The 18229-nt window shown below is 39.6% G+C and overlaps 2 protein-coding genes across 13 annotated transcripts in view; one reads left to right on the top strand and one right to left on the bottom strand.

Annotated features, from left to right (window-relative positions):
• The window catches only part of PICALM (phosphatidylinositol binding clathrin assembly protein), a 72419-nt gene extending 62953 nt beyond the window's left edge, over positions 1-9466 (top strand). For 7 of the 8 annotated variants that reach the window (XM_026103340.2, XM_026103339.2, XM_026103345.2 and 4 more), the window contains 3 exons: positions 1329-1433; positions 6954-7056; positions 8027-9466. In XM_026103340.2, coding sequence (XP_025959125.2) covers positions 1329-1433; positions 6954-7046 — 198 coding nt within the window. In that variant the 3' untranslated portion in view covers positions 7047-7056; positions 8027-9466. The remainder of the gene's footprint in view (positions 1-1328; positions 1434-6953; positions 7057-8026) is intronic. The other variant, XM_026103341.2, reaches the window with a different exon arrangement.
• Positions 7111-18229, bottom strand: part of CCDC83 (coiled-coil domain containing 83) — a 29821-nt gene continuing 18702 nt past the window's right edge. For 2 of the 5 annotated variants that reach the window (XM_026103349.2, XM_026103350.2), the window contains 3 exons: positions 17350-17534; positions 15437-15613; positions 8881-9876 (listed from right to left, as the gene is read on the bottom strand). In XM_026103349.2, the coding sequence (XP_025959134.2) occupies positions 9802-9876; positions 15437-15613; positions 17350-17534 (437 nt within the window). In that variant the 3' untranslated portion in view covers positions 8881-9801. Of the gene's footprint in view, positions 14577-15436; positions 15614-17349; positions 17535-18229 lie in introns of all 5 variants that reach the window. The other 3 variants (XM_026103352.2, XM_064505182.1, XM_026103354.2) reach the window with 3 other exon arrangements.

Here is an 18229-nt window from a genome sequence, read left to right as displayed (position 1 = left end):
GTTATTTTGATTCAGCTGCAGGTTGTGTTGCTTTCATCAGAAGTTCTGTAATAAGAACCAAGGAAGCCAACATCTTCTGCGTTTAGAAAGTAATCCTGTGTATTTCCTACAGCAGCTCTCACCATGAGATTTAAATGCTGATATAAAATGGGAACTGGAATTGAGAGAAGCCATAGCTTTATTGCTCTGACTTGAGTTACTGTTACTTGTTCAAAAGTACACGACATGAGCAGCAGGATGAGATTGGCGGTTGAGGAATGGCCTGTGAACGCCGGTGGGCTTTACAGTTCATCCTGAAAACTGTCCTGGCTTGCGCAAACTTGATTCAAGACATTTAACACTAGGGTTCCCTGAAATTTTGACTCATCTTACAGCCTCTGTGCATATTTTTTGTTTTCCAAAAGCAATAGTATGTACCATAGGGCTCTAAACATGACCACCTCCAAACACAGACCTAGTAGCAGAGTTTTCTATCAGTGAGGGCCTGCTTGGGCAGGCAGTCTGATTAGTACCGTTGTTGACTTGAGTGTTCCCTGGCTGTTGCTACATTGTGCTAGCGGTTATTTTAACTTACTTTTTTTGTAGGGTATTTTCATCAGGGTCAGTTTGGTGAATGAGTTCACCATATGGTTGTTGGAACAGCTGCTTGGCATAATAAAAGGACTACTAGGATTTGTCAAGGAAAAGCTGCTTGGAATGGGGACCAATTCTCAGCGCTGCTGCTGGGTATCAACCTAAGCCTGGGCGAAATGCCAAAAGCAGCAGCAGAGACGAGTCTAAGTAAAATTAAACCTTACTTCTAAGACCATTAATATGTGTTAAACTTTTAATTTGGCTCAGCCACAGTCTTAGTAACACGTTAGCTTTATTGCATAATGAATTAACATTATTTTTACATATAGTTCACTTATACATGTAGTACATGCATATAGTTTCCAAGTTTTCTTGAGGTCTCAGTCAGCTGTGTTGATACTTGTAAAACTGTCGCTTTGTGCGCTCAAAGGCGTGTTGTCAGACCTCAGTTTGGGGACGCAAGGACCAGCACAAATGCTTGTATCGAGGCATTTTAGTGTTTCAAATGTTCTTGGAGCAAGAGGAGGCTGCAGAAGATTAAATGGACTCAGTCATTAATGTGAATATTTCTTAAAAAGGCTGTAATTTCCTTTCTAGTGACCTTACTTGCTGAATACTTTAGGAATGTCTTTTATGATTGCATATATCAAATATGAACAAAACTTTTCCCCCATTTTCCTTATTCCTCTTTCTCTCCTTAAATACTTGTGGTATATTAATGCTATGTGTGATCTGATGTTCTCTGGGTTTTTTAGCCATCACAGATGGGAGGTATACCAGTAATGACACAGCCAACTTTAATATACAGTCAGCCAGTCATGAGACCACCAAACCCTTTTGGCCCTGTACCAGGAGCACAGGTGTGTATATTTAATCATTGATACTCGGAACAGATCATACTGGTCCAGATGTGTTTAAAAAAGATATATATATTGTGTTGAAAAAATGCATTGCACAAGCCTGATAGATTATGAAAGGATTGGTTCTTTGCTTCTTATTTCCAGGTTGGTGTCATAGAGTTTGTTTTATAAAAAATAAAAAGGATAGCCTTTAAGCCTCCCCCACCCCTCCCCGAAGTGTGGCTCTGGGAACATGACTGCCTTCCTCTATGCTTTAGCGAAAGAATAATACTAGTCACACAAACATGCTCTTTGCTGAAAACAGTCTTCCACAAAGTTCATGTTTTCTGTTGCTTTTTCTCTAAGAATGGCTTTGTGTGAGATTGTGTTGTTACAGCTTTTTCTGAATTGTATCTGGCGCTAGTCCCCTAACCTGTTCTGCTTGCAAAAGTATTAGTTTATAAAGCAATGAAGTCTGGCATTTCCTGTAAAGTAAAATCTTTGTGTAAGCTGTATGTTTATATTACAGCATATTGCAGGGGACAAATAGGATATACAGCCTATAAGTCTGCAAATGTTATACGTGGATATGGAAAGAACATCATATCAAACTGGGAAACTTCAACCCCGCACCTGCATTGCTACTACCACATTGATCTAGTTTTAAGCATTGTATTCTCCAGAGGACTTTATATTCCTCATTTTTGCAGAAAATACAAATTTACGGCCTGGTAAAGATATCCAGTAGTTATACAAATCAATTTGGCCTTTTCATATTAAGTGTGTTGTGTAAACTGCCTGCTCTTCTGCTTCTCATGATAGATTGTTTATAGATTCATAACCTACATACTGGAATAAAAGTGTGCTGAAGGGGTACTCTGATGTTTAGCTTTGAAACTTGAGAAGAACCGATAACCTTTTCAAATATTGAAGTTTAAATTCATACCTTCTCACCTTGCAAACTTGAAACTAATTTTTTCCCCTGTTAACAACATGAAGATAGATGTTTGTGGGAAGAGCTCAACAAAAACTTGCACACTTCCGTACTATTTTCAGAAAATAATCAGATCATTAAGAGTTTGAAGTAGTCATGTTTGTGAAGTGTAGTTAGAGGTAGAGTCAAGTTCAGAGGGCAGGTCGGAACTCCAGTATTAACTGTGTGTATTTTTACTTGCCAGTTCAATAGGTTTTGTCAAAGTTCATAGTGTACTTCATGATTTTATTAAAGTAATGTATGGGGACTGTATTGTGATCTTATGAAGAGTTCTATCTTCTGATTTTTTTACCTCAGTTAGATACTTTATTTAGGTATATTTGGGGTGGGGAGAGGGGTGTGCAAATGTGTGTGTTTAAGGGGGAAAAAAAATGTGTATGTGCAATGCAGGACTTCCATACCACTGAATTCAGACATGAAACTTGAACTTCGCTTCACACATGGTGTTGCCCCCTGATTGCCTAAGAAGCGTAGATTCATCCTTTCTGAACTAAACCTCAGTTAAATATCCAAATCAAACATTATGAATTCTCAATAACAATTTTTGGTAAATTAAATCTCCTCAGTGACTGTCTTTCACTATTCTATTGATTTCTGGTGACCTGGGTTCATCTTTTTGGGGCTCTCTGTGGGGTGAGAGAACTGAGCCAGTAGTTTGGGAGGATCAAGAGCCTCACACCTTTCTCCAGTGCTGTAATCTGATCCTTAATGTTGTGTTGCATGCTGCCAGTTGGCAGTATGTCCAGCTTCTTCCCTAAAATAGAGCTTTATGGATGGACTAAAAAAAGGCTTTGTCTAAAAAGGGGGCTGTTAGGTGTCTTGAGCTAGAAATGCACTTATCCATTTACTTCCTCTTGGACTTCTGAGAGCTGTATTGTGCACTTACTGTCACTTCAGGTAAGTGACTTGGTATTTCTATTTTCATGGGGCTTTTACACTGTTTCAAGGAAAAACCTTAGTGCTTACCACAATAACTAGGGAGCAAGTGAGAGCCTCAAGAATAAGCATTTTCTACAATGCCCAGAACGTCGGTTTGGAAGCATCCCTTTAAAAAACTTCTGCCTACTTGGCTCACCAAGTAATTCAGTTATGAACAGACAGGTAGGTCTGAACAGTTAGGTGAGGCTTTCTACTTCATTTGACATTGCAGGGCTTGGTCTAGGTTGAATCTCAGCTAGCTGTCACAACAGGTTGGATTATTACAAAAAATAATTTTATTGAAAGCACACTGTTTGGTTCAGCATTTACTGTGTGACCTGCAAGGTTTCCCCTGAGACAACCAGTCTATGTTCTTGCAGCTGTTAAGTTTTCAGAGGTCTAATGTCAATAAAGCATCTTAAATAAAACAAAGGCTGTTTTCCTTACACAGTAGAGATAGGACTTACTAATCTGTGGCCACTGAGAGGCATTACCATGTTATTACACTGAATTTACTGAATGCTTAACTTAGTCATTTGTATTTTTTTTCTTTGAAATCAGGTACCTTGCATATTAAAGTCCATAATAATTGTTTTCATCATGGCAAAATAGCAGGCTTTCTTCATCATGAAATATATGGTGCTACCCAGAATGACGAGAATGGTCTGCACAGTGTGACTAAATTATTTTAGTTGAGTGGAGAAGGAAAAAAGAAGGGGGGGAGGGGGGAAATTAGAGATGATTATGGTGAAATCAGTGGTCCAAACAAAACTGAAAAATAGGCAGAATGGTAGCAGGTATAATACAATGCAGCAAATGCAGAATAGTTCAGACAAGCCAAATTTGAATGATGTGCAGTTAACTGGAATATGAATTACGCATTTTAAGACCTGGCTGTTGTAATGGACAATAGCAGTACTGGCATGTTCAGCTCCGCCAACAGTATTGATATGGTAACTAATATAAAATGATACAAAACCGACAAATCTGTGTTACGCCTTTGGCTGTAACAAATGCAGGTGTGATTTGTGTAGAATAGACATAGCCTTAGGAGTGGAAGCAGGTGGGCAGTGAACAGTTTAAATCTTAAAATAGACTTAAACTATCCTGCTTATTGCTAACATTTCTATGAATTGTAACACTGTAATCATTAACATCATTGTAAATGCTCAAATGAGTAAGCTGCTTTGAAACTGTGGAAGAACATGCTGTTAGCTTCAGGACAGATTGATGCCAGAAAGCAGACTTTAATGTGCCAAAAGAAGCACCCTTAATCCTAAAACATATGCTAAAAGAGCCTGACAGACTTGTTCATGAGAAACCAGTACCCAGCTAATGATGTGAGTCAAGAATACGCTTATGGACTGGTTATTTTGTGTTACTTTAACTGATTCTGGGGAGTCTTTTGCCCTTGCTGGAAGCAGTGAGAAGTGACTGCTGTTGGAGAGGAGACTAAGCTTTGGTGGTCTAGTCCAGCACTGTGTCATGTTTCAAGTGACACCTGTGCTGAGCAGGAAGGGGGCCACATCCACAGCTCTGGTCCTGCTAGCGCTGGAGAAACTGGTGGCCAGTGCGGTAATGTTAAATATGCTTCTCCTGAGAAAACCACCAAGGTAGGTTGTAGTTTTCAAAAATATTTATAAGTGGTCTTAGATATACTCAACTAAAGTAACTTAGTCACATTAAGTATTCTAGATCAAGTCCTGATAGATAATAGATACAATGTGGGAATTCATGTTTAACTGTACTCTTCAGGACTTTTTATAGTAAGCAGAGGAATCTTGTTAAAATATGTATATACTGTAGGATCCTGCATCTGAATTTGGGGTACCTAGGAAGCAGCATTGTCAAGTTTTTTGCAGTATTAAATGTGAAGAGGCTCCCTGAAATTTCACCTCTATTCCTGGTTACCTGCTAGCACTACATAAATGACAGAGCTTTAAACCTACCAGTCTTCCACACTGCTTTCAAACTGGGACATTACTTTGGACTTGATATCAATTGGAGATTTGCCAGCTCAATTTAACAGGGTTTTTAATTTGTAACTTTTTCAGTGATTTGACCACGAAGAGGAGGAATGGATCATGAAATCGAGTCGCAGCAGGCATGCCTTGCCAAAGCTACGGCTCTCTTAGGCTTTCTCAGTAGTCTGTTTCAAATCCTGGAGAGCGGTGGGGCGTGGGTGAACTACGGCTTTCCAAAGGGAGGAACCGAGTTGAAGAGGGACCTTCTGACATCCCTAAACTGCTTCTCAAGCACTTCCCATTCTGTCTCATGACTCTTCATAATGTGCTTATGGGGACTGGATACGAGTGTCCCATAGGTAGGGGGTTCTCTGAGGGGGAGCATGAACATTTCAATCCAGATAGGGAGTATGGATCCTAAATAAGCTCTCCATCTCCTCCTGTGATTTCTGGGATGCAAACATCAATGTGAAAATTTTAAATCTGCGGTGGCAATATTTACATTCTGGGCACTTCTGCAGGCAGTCCCCATAAGCATGTTCCCTGTCATAGGCTGGCAGACATTCAGTGTTTCTAATGGAAATACGTCTTCATACAGCAGTTTTTGCAGCGGGTACGATGTGTAAGTGTGCACTGGTTATTAGTGACTCTTACGAATAAACTGTTAAGGTAGTGGAACTAAAAAAGGAAGAACTGGACTGTTTTATTTATAACTGCAAAGACATGCAAGTTCTATGAGGGGAGAAGGCAAAGCTGATTTAATAAATCACCATTTATAACTGAGCACTGACAAAGAGGAAAAAGGGCTAAAAAAAACCCACCAAGAAAACAAAGATTAGCTCCCTCTATTACAGCTTGCAGATTATTGGTCCCTCCCAGCAGCAGCTGAAATGCCACTGTCCCCACTCAATATGGGTGAAAGACAGCTGGCAGCAAGTGTGTGCTGTTACATCGTAAATTGTCATGTGCTTTGAACAGCTGAATCTGTGGTCTGGGTGCTTTAAATACCTGGCTGTAGGACATGATTTTTGTTAAAATGTAGAAATTATTGATCTGAGCCTTCTGTTCTCACCTAGAAAGCAGCGGCTGTCAAACTTTCTCATCTGTTTTCTCTACCCCCAGAATACATGCTGTGTTCCCCTGCTAATCTGCAAAACAAGTGCTATTAGCTGCCCTTCAGCCTCTTTTTATACACAGTATGTTTTGAAGGGGAAGGAAGATGCTGAGAGGAGGCTATTTCTTACGGAGCAGGCACCGGGAAAGCTGCCACGCTCTGGCCAGACCCCCAACCTTGTCTCTGTGCCAGGACATCTCTCTAAGAGTAGAGCAGGGAGAGTGCTAACCCATTTCACAGGAGTGTCAGCCCTCATGTTTTGTATAATCCTTTGAAGAAAACTGCTGTGAAAGTGCAACGTTATCGGCTTATTTGGCAAAAGCCAATCAGTTTCCTTTCAAGAGGGACATGTTCAGCTTGTTTCTACATTACACCAACCATTAAAGAGGCTGTTTTCCATATGACCAAACACCTTGTTTTAATAGTTGATTTCTGCCCAGTTTGCCTCTTAACCTCCCCTTGTCCTTTCATTACACTCTCAGCTTTCATATTCTGTCATTCTGAGACCTTTTTTCTTTTTCTTTCCCTTTCTCTGTCGTCTTTCCTACTAGCTGTCTGCAGCATCCAGCCCTTCCAGTCAGAGTCCTCACAGAGCCTCAGGAAAGGATCCCTTTGCAGAGCTCTCTCTCCAGGATTTCTTGTAGAACAACTTAGGTATTGTCCGTTATGCTGGGGAGATGCTGGTTTTGGTGATATGAAACGCAGATAAAAGTTCTAATTCAAGCTTTATTTTTTTAGAAACAGCTCTAGTCATATCAATAATAATAATAATAAAGTCATGTTGAGTTGGAAGCATTGTGGAAGTGACTTGGAAACTTTGTGTACTTAACTGCAACAATTTAAAGACCTGATCAAGTAAACGAGTATTTTGCTTCAGTCCCTTGGAAATAAAACCTGATAGTTCCTTTCTGAGCTGCAGGAGCTGGAGCACCTAGTACTTGCTGCAGTCAGGGGAGAATGAACTGCCGTTACCTGGTATTTACCATTTCATCAGGCAAATGTTTAGGGTTCATGTTCAGCAGCGAATGCCTGGCTGTTTCTGATAGTCTGATAGTCGCACACTTAACCAGATTGCTTAATCAAAGAATTTACTTTATGCCCAAGCAGACATTTGGTTTCATGTGTGTAAGAGTTAACTCTTTTGCGTTTATCAGTTGGGGGTGGGGAGGATTAAATACTAAAATGAGTGAAACCATGAAATACTTGAAGAACAGAGTGTAGTGCATAGCCTTTCATCGCACAGAGCGCTCCGCTTTTCTTCATGTACTTCCTCTGGATCAGAGAGGAATAGGACCTTGGGTTCTTCTTGTCATCATGTTGAGTTGTGCGCTTTATTACAGCTGGTGACAATATTGTATGGATACATAGGGGTTTTCCATTGCTGTACAAAACAACTTAATGCAAGCAGATGTTCTGAAAGCTGGTATAGTTGGAAAAAATGTCCTTGTGGTTTTGTATTCCCTATATCCCTAATTTTGTATTCTTCTTCAAAACTTCAGAACTTCTGGTAGTTTGTGCATTTGAAGAATGGAAATTTCTGAAGGAAACATAGGTTTGTAATGACATCCTCCCTCTGGTTATGTCGAACTCTAAAGTTAACACGAGGGTTTTCTGATCTTTACAGATTCAGTTTATGTAACTGTTAGATGGAAGAGAAAGGAACAGTTCCAAAAAGATGTGCTCACCAGTAAACCCTACTTCCAGGAAAAAATGAACTTCAGTCTTTCAAACTCTCCTCTTCCATTAAATGATGCAGTAAAATGATGAAGACCAATGAAGGAACCTGGGACAATTCCATAGGGAAGCATCAGTACACAGTATGAAGCCAAGAATTGCCATGAATTAAGACTAAGATCTGTTTTTTGGCCTGGTGACTAATACATCAGTACTTTCAGCTTCTAATAATATCCATAATCAGTAACATATAAAGAGAAGCCTTTATTCTGGAAATTAAGATTGGTATTTGGAAATGCTTTCTGGAATGGAGATGTCCTTTACCGTAACTTAAAATAAGACTTTGGGGAGGGGAGGGTCAAATCCTAACTCTTAATTCTGCAGTTACCTTTTCTTCAGTCCTCACAAATGTAGGCACAGCAGTAACGGAAATTAACTTTTTTTTAAAATTATATATTCAGTTTGCAGTAGACATTCCTTATGTATTATTGTTTGTATTTATTTATGATTATCAATTTAACATTAATATTGTATCAAAAAACCTCCTTATGAAAATGAGTATGGATGTATACAGTATGTCTGATTTTTATCCACAAAGAATGAATCTGATTCAGAATGCTTTTCAGCTGACATACAGAGCACTAAATATTTTAAAGGTCTGAATCTAATGAATTCTCAGTATATATGGGAATTAGGGAAGAGCTGTAAAATGCATTAATCCTTATAGTCAATTCTGTGCCTAGGATTTTGCAAGGGAACAGTTAACTGACTAGAAGAAGCACTACATTTTTAATTCAGCATCAGTGCATTGGGAAGGAACTTTATTGCTTTGTGCTTGGCATGTCATTATTTTTACATTTGACATTATAAGGCCTTTCCAAAATGAATGTGAGGGATTGCTTTCACTTTAAGACTTTCCTTCTTTACTGTAAAAATTGAGGTATTATGTGGGGGGGAGGGGGGAGCCTTTTCATTTGGCTAGTGCCATGTTTATGATCATGTACCTTTTAAAAGTAAAAAAGGGGAAGTAGCTTCCTTACATATGTCTAGTGGGAATCTAGTTAATGAATTAAAGTAGCACTGTTGATCGGTGCTTTGTGTAAATACATCATAACTTTTGGGTGGAGAGGGGTCTTCAGAAGGATAGTCAGTAATATGAAAGCAATTCTGTACATGAATTAAGCATACTTGCTGCATTGTCTCTGCAGATTCTATTTTTGTTTAAAATATTAAAATGTATGTTAGCAAAAATGGGTGGATTTTCAAATAAAATGCAGCTTCCACAGAACTTTTGTTACGGTATGAAAGTCTAAGGTGCTTCTTTTCTTTTTGCTGCTTAAAATGTGCACTGATTGCTTTGTTTACTTAATAAAATACCAAATGTATTTCATATGTGCATATTGTATTACAGGAGGTGCACCACTGTGGCTCTGCGAATGACACATTGTGTGTAACATCTTCCCTGCGGTGCGGTAGGGGACTGCCTCAGTTCCACTGCAGTGAATTGGCTCATTATGAGCTGGCTTTCTTACTTAAAATGATATTTCACTATCTTCTAGTTCTTGAAAATCTTCATGGTAGTAAACTTGCACTGTTCATAACTGGGCAAGAAGCAGAAGTATTCACCAAAAAAAAAAAAAAAAAATGTAGGCATCTCCGCCAAGGCTTCTAGCTCAAGGTGGTACTGGAGAAGCTTTGAGCAGCTTGCTCAGACCATCTCCTGCCTCAGAGCCTAGTTTTCACCGCATGGAATTGTGACACAAGTGGAGCTCCGCTCTTCTCAACTACCTGAGGCTTGTCCTGAAAGTATATAAATCATATATACATCATAAAATAAACAGTACAGAGTAGCAGATTTCACATTTATTTCTAAGAGCATGAATAACAAATTGAACCTATTTCTTTTAGAGTATGTAATGCACAGGCACAGATCTGGCAAGTTTTGTAATACAGTTTACTTAAAGCTTTAACTTCCTACAACTCAAGCTTTGAATTTGGGAGCAAAGAACAACTTCCTTTCAGTTTTTGCTTGCAGCCCAAATATCAAGAATGTGAACTGTATCTAGGGTCATTTTGAAAAAGGTGTACCTTCTTGTGTACTGTTAGCTAAATTGGTTAACCACTAGAGAGTGTGTTGTACTGAAACACAGTTCATAGCTTCTGTAAAAGATCAAGGTCGACCGTGTTGTTCCTTCTCCTTATCCCAGTGTGCTGAGATATAATAAAACAAATATCAACCTTGTTATCTAATTAGGGTCATGACGCTCTGCACAGTGGTTTCAGTCTATCAGATTTAAGCCTATTGACTGATGACAGGTCTGCTTTCTACGATCCTTTATGATCCTTCAGAGGTGCTTCAAAAATATTTTGCAGGGCCATGGACCTGAGGTTGCAAACCATTCTGGTGTCAAAGAATGGCTTTTCTGTAGGGATGACTAATTCTTCTGTTACCCCTTACTATTGTGGTTGTTCTGTGGGGGGGTTATTTATTTATTTATTTTTTTAAACACAACTGTTGACCGAGTTCAACTCTCTTGTTGGAGGTCTTGCTTAATAAACCTTGCTTTTAATTTATTCTTCAGAGAAAAACTGTGTTAGGAATTTTCCTGAGGGTTATTTTCCTCCATTACCTTGTTTCTAATAAAGATTTCTGCTTTTGATACTGCTAGAATAACACTTAGTTGTGTATTAACTGAAAAATATAGCTCACAGATATGTTTCTTTTGAAATACAGGCAATTTTCAGTTATGGGGGGGATGTGAAAACTTGATTCTCTTCAAAATTGGTTTCATAGGTTATTGAATCTAGAACAGCCAACTGTCTAGGAAAGCTGCCTACTCTTAAGCAGTGAAGGATATGGTGCTTTTAGAGGGCTACAGTTCAGAACTGTGTGAAGGAAACTATTAGTGTATCAGAACCACAATGATTTTTTCATTGTAGAGTGAGTTTTATCTTAAGAAATAAATCTCATGGTCATTCTGTTTTTATTTAAGACAATTGCTTTTGCCAAAACAAGAACCTGAACAGCTAGTAAATACATGTAATTCCTAAAAGCCCAAATGTAGAGTGTTCAGCTGGAGGTAAATCAAAACTCTTGAGCTGTTCTTTTTTTCAGAGTCACAAATTAAACTGTTACCTGCAGCAAGTTGACACTGATGGTACCTCAGGAGATATTTAAAACTGCTTACATGACATCCGATGGTCTGTTTAACTAACCAGCTATTGGAGTAAGTCATATGAAAAAAAGCCATAGCACCTAGCTGCCAAACAGGCCTTCAGCAAGGAGGAGGAACGTGGCAAAACCTGCATCTTCTGTTGAACAAAGGGTGCCTGTTTTCAGAGTGTAGGTATAGGTTTTGGGATCAGGTAAAAGAATTACAACTTGAAGGCCATAACGAACATAATTGGGATAAAAGGGGATTGTGGCAGAAAAGTGAGTATCTGGTACCAGAATACTAGGAGAGACGGTAAATGTTGATGGCAGCAGAAGACGGACAAGATCCATGTGAGGGGTAAAGAAACTTGCTGAACACAGAAGCAAAACCAATGTTAATGAGAGCAGATGTAAATAAACTTTCTCCTTGGCCTCTCGACAAGCTTTTGACTTGACCTTAGCAGTTACCATGCACTGCATGATGGAGAGCAGAAATACTATTGGCAGCTCTGACTGAATTTGCCCAACAAGAAAAGTCTGTGAATTTTTGATGTTTCTGCTTCCATGTCAAAACTGGAAAATGAAGAGAATTAGCTGATTAGTATGCTACATCCTGGCTAGATCCAGAGAATGAGAACACAAACCTGAATAGTACCAAGATGTAATACAGCTGCCACCCTCTTGGCACCCTTTTGCATCTGAAAGCTGAGTAAATACTACCTGTGTTTTACTTGGAGATAGTTTGCCCAAGATATCAGTATGAGTTGAATAAAACACATTTATTTCTTCCCTTGCTTCACTGCTGATGAAATTTCCTAACGCAAAGATGAAAAGCCTTGGAGCAAACAGCAATCTTTCTCAGTTCTGTTGTGTGATCTGATGCTGCTGCTGAAAATATGCTGGATGCAGCCATGTTGCTCTAGATATTCTGCAGCTGTGGTATACCAGAAGAGCTGGAGTCTCTGACTTATTTTCATAGCATAGATCCTGGACTCACTTGTAATTAAAAGTGAACTTCCCCATGCCAGCTAAGCTCTACTAGGGCAGTATTTGATTATAATTTTGGCCTCTTGCTGCATTTTAACCACTAGAAGTGAGGGAGAGAGCCAGCACCGTGTCAAATACCAGCTTTCTGTAGCCTAGTGGAAATGCTTCACAGAGTGGAAACAGTTGCTGATGACTTTTATAAAGCACGGCATGTTGTTACCATGTTGTGAAATAATCTTTCCTAAAGCAACATCACATGTTTGCGGTAGTCTGCAGAGCATGGGTTCTAGAGTGCCAGTATTAAAAAGAAAAGGTCTTCCTTCTACAGTGGACTCAAAACCCAAGGGAAAGTCATTTCAGAGGATTATCCATCTACAAAACATCAGCGGCTTTGATGCTAGTACTGTTAGACTCTCCGTTCCTTACTTATCACTACGGTATCGCTTTTAAGTCCATTAGCTTCTGTCTTGACCTTGTTCTGGCAAACTCCTTTTAGGCAGCAGAAACACTTTAATAGCTTCAGGAGAGTAGCCAAACAAGAACAAATGCTGCAGAACAACTCTCCTACCCTCATTTCCCAAAACATGCACGTCTGGACCTGTGAAAGGATTGCCTGGTTATATAACCTAGCTGCATCAGAGACTGCAAACTTCTCAAAAAACAGACCAAAAGTTAAGTAACGTACATTCCCTGCAGCTCAGGCTGGGGAGAAATCATACTTAAACAGCCAGACGATAACAAGCAATGTAATCCAGTTGCTTGATTTAACAGGGAAATTGCTCAGACCTCTCTGAGCAACAACTCAAACGGGTAACGTGCTGAGGTAAGCATCTCCTTTAATCACTTCAGTCAATACAGGCTAGCAGTACACAACATCACACTTGGTTGTACTTTCTCAGGCATTTAATGGGTTGATGTTACTCAGCTCCAGCACGTGCACTTTAGTTCTATTAAAGTTGCTTTTATTACAGCGTGCTTAACATGTAACTTAGGTGACATTCATATTTCTTCAATCTAACTTTGAATCCAGTCAACACTTGTAAAGTTTTCCTGTAGAAACTGCAAGTTTCTTAGAGTTGTGTAAGTGCCAATTAAAAATGTAACTGGCTCAACAGAGCTTTTGCTTGGATTGTAGCTGTGTGGACAGATGGACGTTTTTCTGTGTCTTGTAGCCCAACTGATGCCTGTGCTTGTCTCTCACAACAGAAACATAGCGACAGCAACTATTTCAGAACACTGAGAGTTTACAGGCAACTTTGGTGAGGTAAGTTTTGCGCTAACTGGCATAGTGAACCATGACTCCCATTGTTTAAGCAGGAGTTGGAAGTGTTGGCCATGCTGCTGGAAAATGTACTGACCAGCCCACTGTTTTACAAATGTTGCTCATTTCTGAGAGATTTTTGCCAGTAACAAAATTATCAGATCCAGATGTCTCATTTGCAGAAGACCTAGCTGCTCTCCATATAAAAGCCTCATGCTGGCCTTAATGCTAATCCTATGGAAGTCAAAGGGATTTGGGACACTTCACTAAATAAATTTTGCTACAGGCTGTTGCTTCTAGCCTGCACAGGCTGCCTGTGGCTTGCACCCTAATTAGCATGTTCCAGATTTCTTTTTAACTCCCTCTCACCCACACAGGCTAACCACTGACTTCAAGAAGCAGACAAACTTCCTTTTCCTGAGATACAAGTGCATGTTGTTGTCATGCCCCATATCCTGCATGTGGTGGTGTGGGTTATGGGTATAAGCTAAGGGAAGCCTGTAAATGGGCATACAGATACATCACTAAGAAAAGGTAAATGCCCTCTGGGGAGCGGTGGGAGGAAGGAGAGTACTTTCTTTAACTGAAAAGCTGCTCAACGCAAGCAGTATTCTAAATCTGTGACTAAAGGAAAAGGCAAAACTAATTACTGAGCAGAACTAATCTCTCTTTCCAGTAAGCCATTTCATTTGGCCTGCACATCAGTCAGAAAAAACCCAGCATAGCCAAGGGAAGATTTCTGCTATGCTTAAACCATTAGCACCTCACAGGTAAGTATCTTCATTCTCTTGACATGTGGCTGCTTGGGGTCACCTCAGTCCTTGTGGTAATGCCACTGTACTCAGGCTACGGCAGCTGCATCCAAACTCATCTAGTTACCACAGGGCAGGGCACGTGGGATTCAGTCTGAGATTAAGGCTCCAACCTTTAGATGTTTCTTTGTGTCTAAGGAGTGAGAGTCAGTGAGCCTACAGAGCAGTTTGACTCACTCTCTGGGAGACACCTGATGGGCAGGAATATCTGAGCTCTCTTGAGGAACATAAGGAGTTTTCACTGACGTATGAGATAGATAAAACTGAGATACCGCATGGATATATGCTGTTAAAAAAAAAAAAAAAAGATAAAAAAGGCACTTGATTAACTCATCTAGGATTTAAATCAGAATATTCAACGTTACGAAAAGTTCTTAAGGAGGGAAATGCATAGGTCAGAAGCCTACTCATGCCTGTTGGAAAGTGCACTGTGTACCCCACATAGGGTTTCTGGAACATGCACTATGAGTGGAAAAAATCACACAATCAGTGCCATAAGCTGTGTTCACAGAGATCAGATACGGAACAATGACATAGGGTTAAACAACATATTTGGCCAATTCTAATAAAAAATTCATTAAAGACTTCTGTGACTTTAATGCTTTGTTTTTGAAATGTTTCAAATTAATTTTGAGTTATTTCAATAAATTTATTTAAGGATTTTGATGCAGAGAGATAAAATGCATTCAAATATTTAATTTCTATCAGTAGTTCAACCGTACTTGGCATAAACTGGATTCTGCTTTAGCAAGGTAGTAAGTATTTTGCAAATTTTGCATTTTATGGCAGTCTGCATTTATCTGTTCAGTGTCTGATCAAGATATAATTCCAAATTTGACAGACTGCAAGTGGGAACCACACAGCCAAATAATAACTTGGATTCTTTATTAGTTACATATGCATCTGCTTGGATTGAGAAGCCTGAGGCTTGCAGTGGTAGGGAAAGCAACCTTTCAATTAGCTGTCAGGACACAGACATACCTCTAATTAAACTTCTCATGTGTAAATCATAATGTTTTGGGCACTTTAAAAGAGTTTCCACAAAGCACAGTGCCACACAATCCTTGAAGAACACAGCAAATATTTAATGAACTGAGAATGTTACATTTCTACATTAACAGCACAGGTTGTCTATTTTTAACCAACCTTTTCCTTAGATAAGGATTTTATCATCTGAGCTGTGATGTGCCTGTGTGATTTACTGATAAAACCGTCTTCAAAGTGGTTCTTGCTTGGCATTTCTTGTGATTCTTTATGAATAGGCATGGCTCTTCCAACCACACACATTAGCTTTGTCTCCAGAGGACCCAATTTTAAGTATTCCTTAAGAAGAGAGAATATTATTCTTCTACAATTATACAGAAAAGAGGCAGTGCTTCAAAAGACAGCTGCTTTCCTCTTCAAAGCAACTGTAAAGATGTTATCCTGGGATTGCCATGTTCAATGATTTCTGTATTAATGGGCTCAGTTTGCAAGTAAAGAGAGGTTTCTTTTCAAACTGTCAGCCTAGCCAGCTCAGCTTACGAAGCTGCAGCCCTGCTGTGCTCTTCTTTTCCTGTGTGTTTTCACCAATAACACTTTCTCTGAAGAGCAAATTCTGTTCTCAAGGTTAGTTCTGTGGGAAGGATTAAGCTAATCCAACAGCTCAGTCAGAAGAGAGAGAGGTCCAAGTCCAGCTATGTACTTTCAGCACATTTGTGCTGCTTTTCCAGACCTCTGAGCCAATTCAGTTCACTAACCCAACAGAAAACTGCACTAGAAATGTGCACTAGAGTTCCATAAGGGCAGGAGCAAGACCATATGGCCAAGGAGAGGGAAGAAGGAAAACTGCGGTTGAATCACCTCAGTTGTATTTAGGACATGCTTTCATATTAGTTGCCAATGCAACTCCACTGTTGGCATAAGATGGTGTGGGTTTGCAGTTATACCTTAACTGTTAGGAAGTACAAGAATCTCTGGAGCACCTATGCCCCTCAGTGGGGTGGGATCTGCAGAGGGCAGTAGGAGAAAGAAAGAAAGCTAATTTTCCTCTCCCAAGGCAACATATGCACAGAAACAAACACCTGGACAGATTTTGTTAAATGTTCAGCTTCTCTGTGTAATGACTCTTCAGGACAGAGCCACTCCTTAAAGTAGTTTCTGAGCAGGGCAACAGGATGATTTCTCCAAATACAATTTGCAGACTATGACTCAAACTAATGCCAATTTCTACAAAAAGAGGTTTTTCTAAACTCTTTCATTATTGAATGTGTTTCAATAGAAAATTTGAAAGTAAAAAAACCCCATGTATTATGGAGAAGTATCTTTACATAGCAAGCACTGCAGTTTGCACCACTTCTTTATCATCTTCTTGAACGTACAGCACAAATCCATAAGGTTGAGTAATGTATTTTCCAAGTTTGTTACAAATGCACTCAAGTCCTGGTAATTCAAGCGTGCAGTATCAAATGACACCCAGGAAACATCTTATTGTAACCTAGGACCAAGGCTCTCCTGGAGCAGGTGCCTCCACCTCTTTTGAGAGCAACACAGATTCTGTGTATATACAACCCATCCCTTTTTATTTTCTCAGCCTCTGCACTGACCTGTTGAGCCTTTATTGCTACTACGCAACGTAAGTTTTAAAAGGATCAGCATCCAAGCAGATGAGCCTCTGTGCAGTACCTTCGTAACTGTCACTTGGTGACGTTCAGAGCTCTTTCCACGGGGTGTTTCATCCTGACACTTACATATGCTGATTCCTAGGACACCGTTCAGTTGCCTAAATATTTGTGCCCCATGCTATCAGAAATGCCCTACGACATCCAAGACATCCACGTGAGGCTGGCCTACCTGACACAGAACCTATGCTCTTTCGGCCCCACACCTGAAGGACAGGGAGCGTCCTTCATCTTAAGTAGCACTAGATGCCCACGATTAAGCAATGAATCACACATTATTTTAAAGACATTGTTTTTCTTCTGGCATAACACCACTGAAAATAGGACCATTCCTGGCTGTAGCTCATTCTCCATAACGAAATAAGTTCATTTCAATGAACCCATTACTTTAACTCATACCTGGAAATCTTTTTCATCTTCATACAACAAGCTACTAAGAGTTGGAGCGAATGAATCTTCCCACAACTCCTCATAGCTGCCTTGAGACTTCTCATCCTCTGTTTCAGATGGAAACTTTGAAGAAGCTTTTTCTTTTTGATGGGGGACTGAGACTTTTCTAAGACTTTCTTCTCCATCTGTCTTTGCTTTTAAAACAAAAGAACAATGATATTCATATAATTGTTAAACTTATGAAGATCAGGATTAGTACTCAGTATGAGCATTGCCTGTGATCTTTAATGTGGCTTGACCAGTGAGGTATAATGAACAGCTTTGGTAGGATTTTTAATCAACAATCCAACGCGAATGTTGATTTTGCTCACTGATTTTCTGTGTTCACGTCTGTTTACAATTTCTGATCAACACCAGAGACTGAAGTTGATCAGAAGTTAGAAGTGATGGGTCTGTGGGAAGAGAAAGGGTAAAAAATGAATATTTATCTGTTCAACTTGAATTCTACCTAGCCATATATAGTTAAAAAATAGGAAAGACAGCAAATAAAAAGTATACGTTTTTCCTACATCAGTTTATGTGTCAATATATGTACATATAGACAAGTTCCTGAGACACAGCTAGCCTACTCATAACTCTCCTGAATAGCTCACATTTGCAGTTGACTAATTCTCAGAATGACAGACAATTCTGTACGTAAACTGCCAAATTATATGGTTTGCTGGGACAGTGTCTTTACCCTAGCTTACTGGAACAAGAGCTTTTCCTCCCATTAACTATTTTAAAGGTCTAGCATAAGCAGGAGAGCTGAACTGTTCAAAGAAAATATGCCTAATTCAACAGATTTAGCCAACATGCTTGCTGGTGCCTGATGGCTCCAGAAAGGCCC

Source organism: Dromaius novaehollandiae, chromosome 1, assembly GCF_036370855.1.
Source record: "Dromaius novaehollandiae isolate bDroNov1 chromosome 1, bDroNov1.hap1, whole genome shotgun sequence".
In the NCBI taxonomy this organism is placed as follows: Eukaryota; Metazoa; Chordata; class Aves; order Casuariiformes; family Dromaiidae; genus Dromaius; species Dromaius novaehollandiae.
This window is presented reverse-complemented; position numbering and strand designations above follow the sequence as displayed.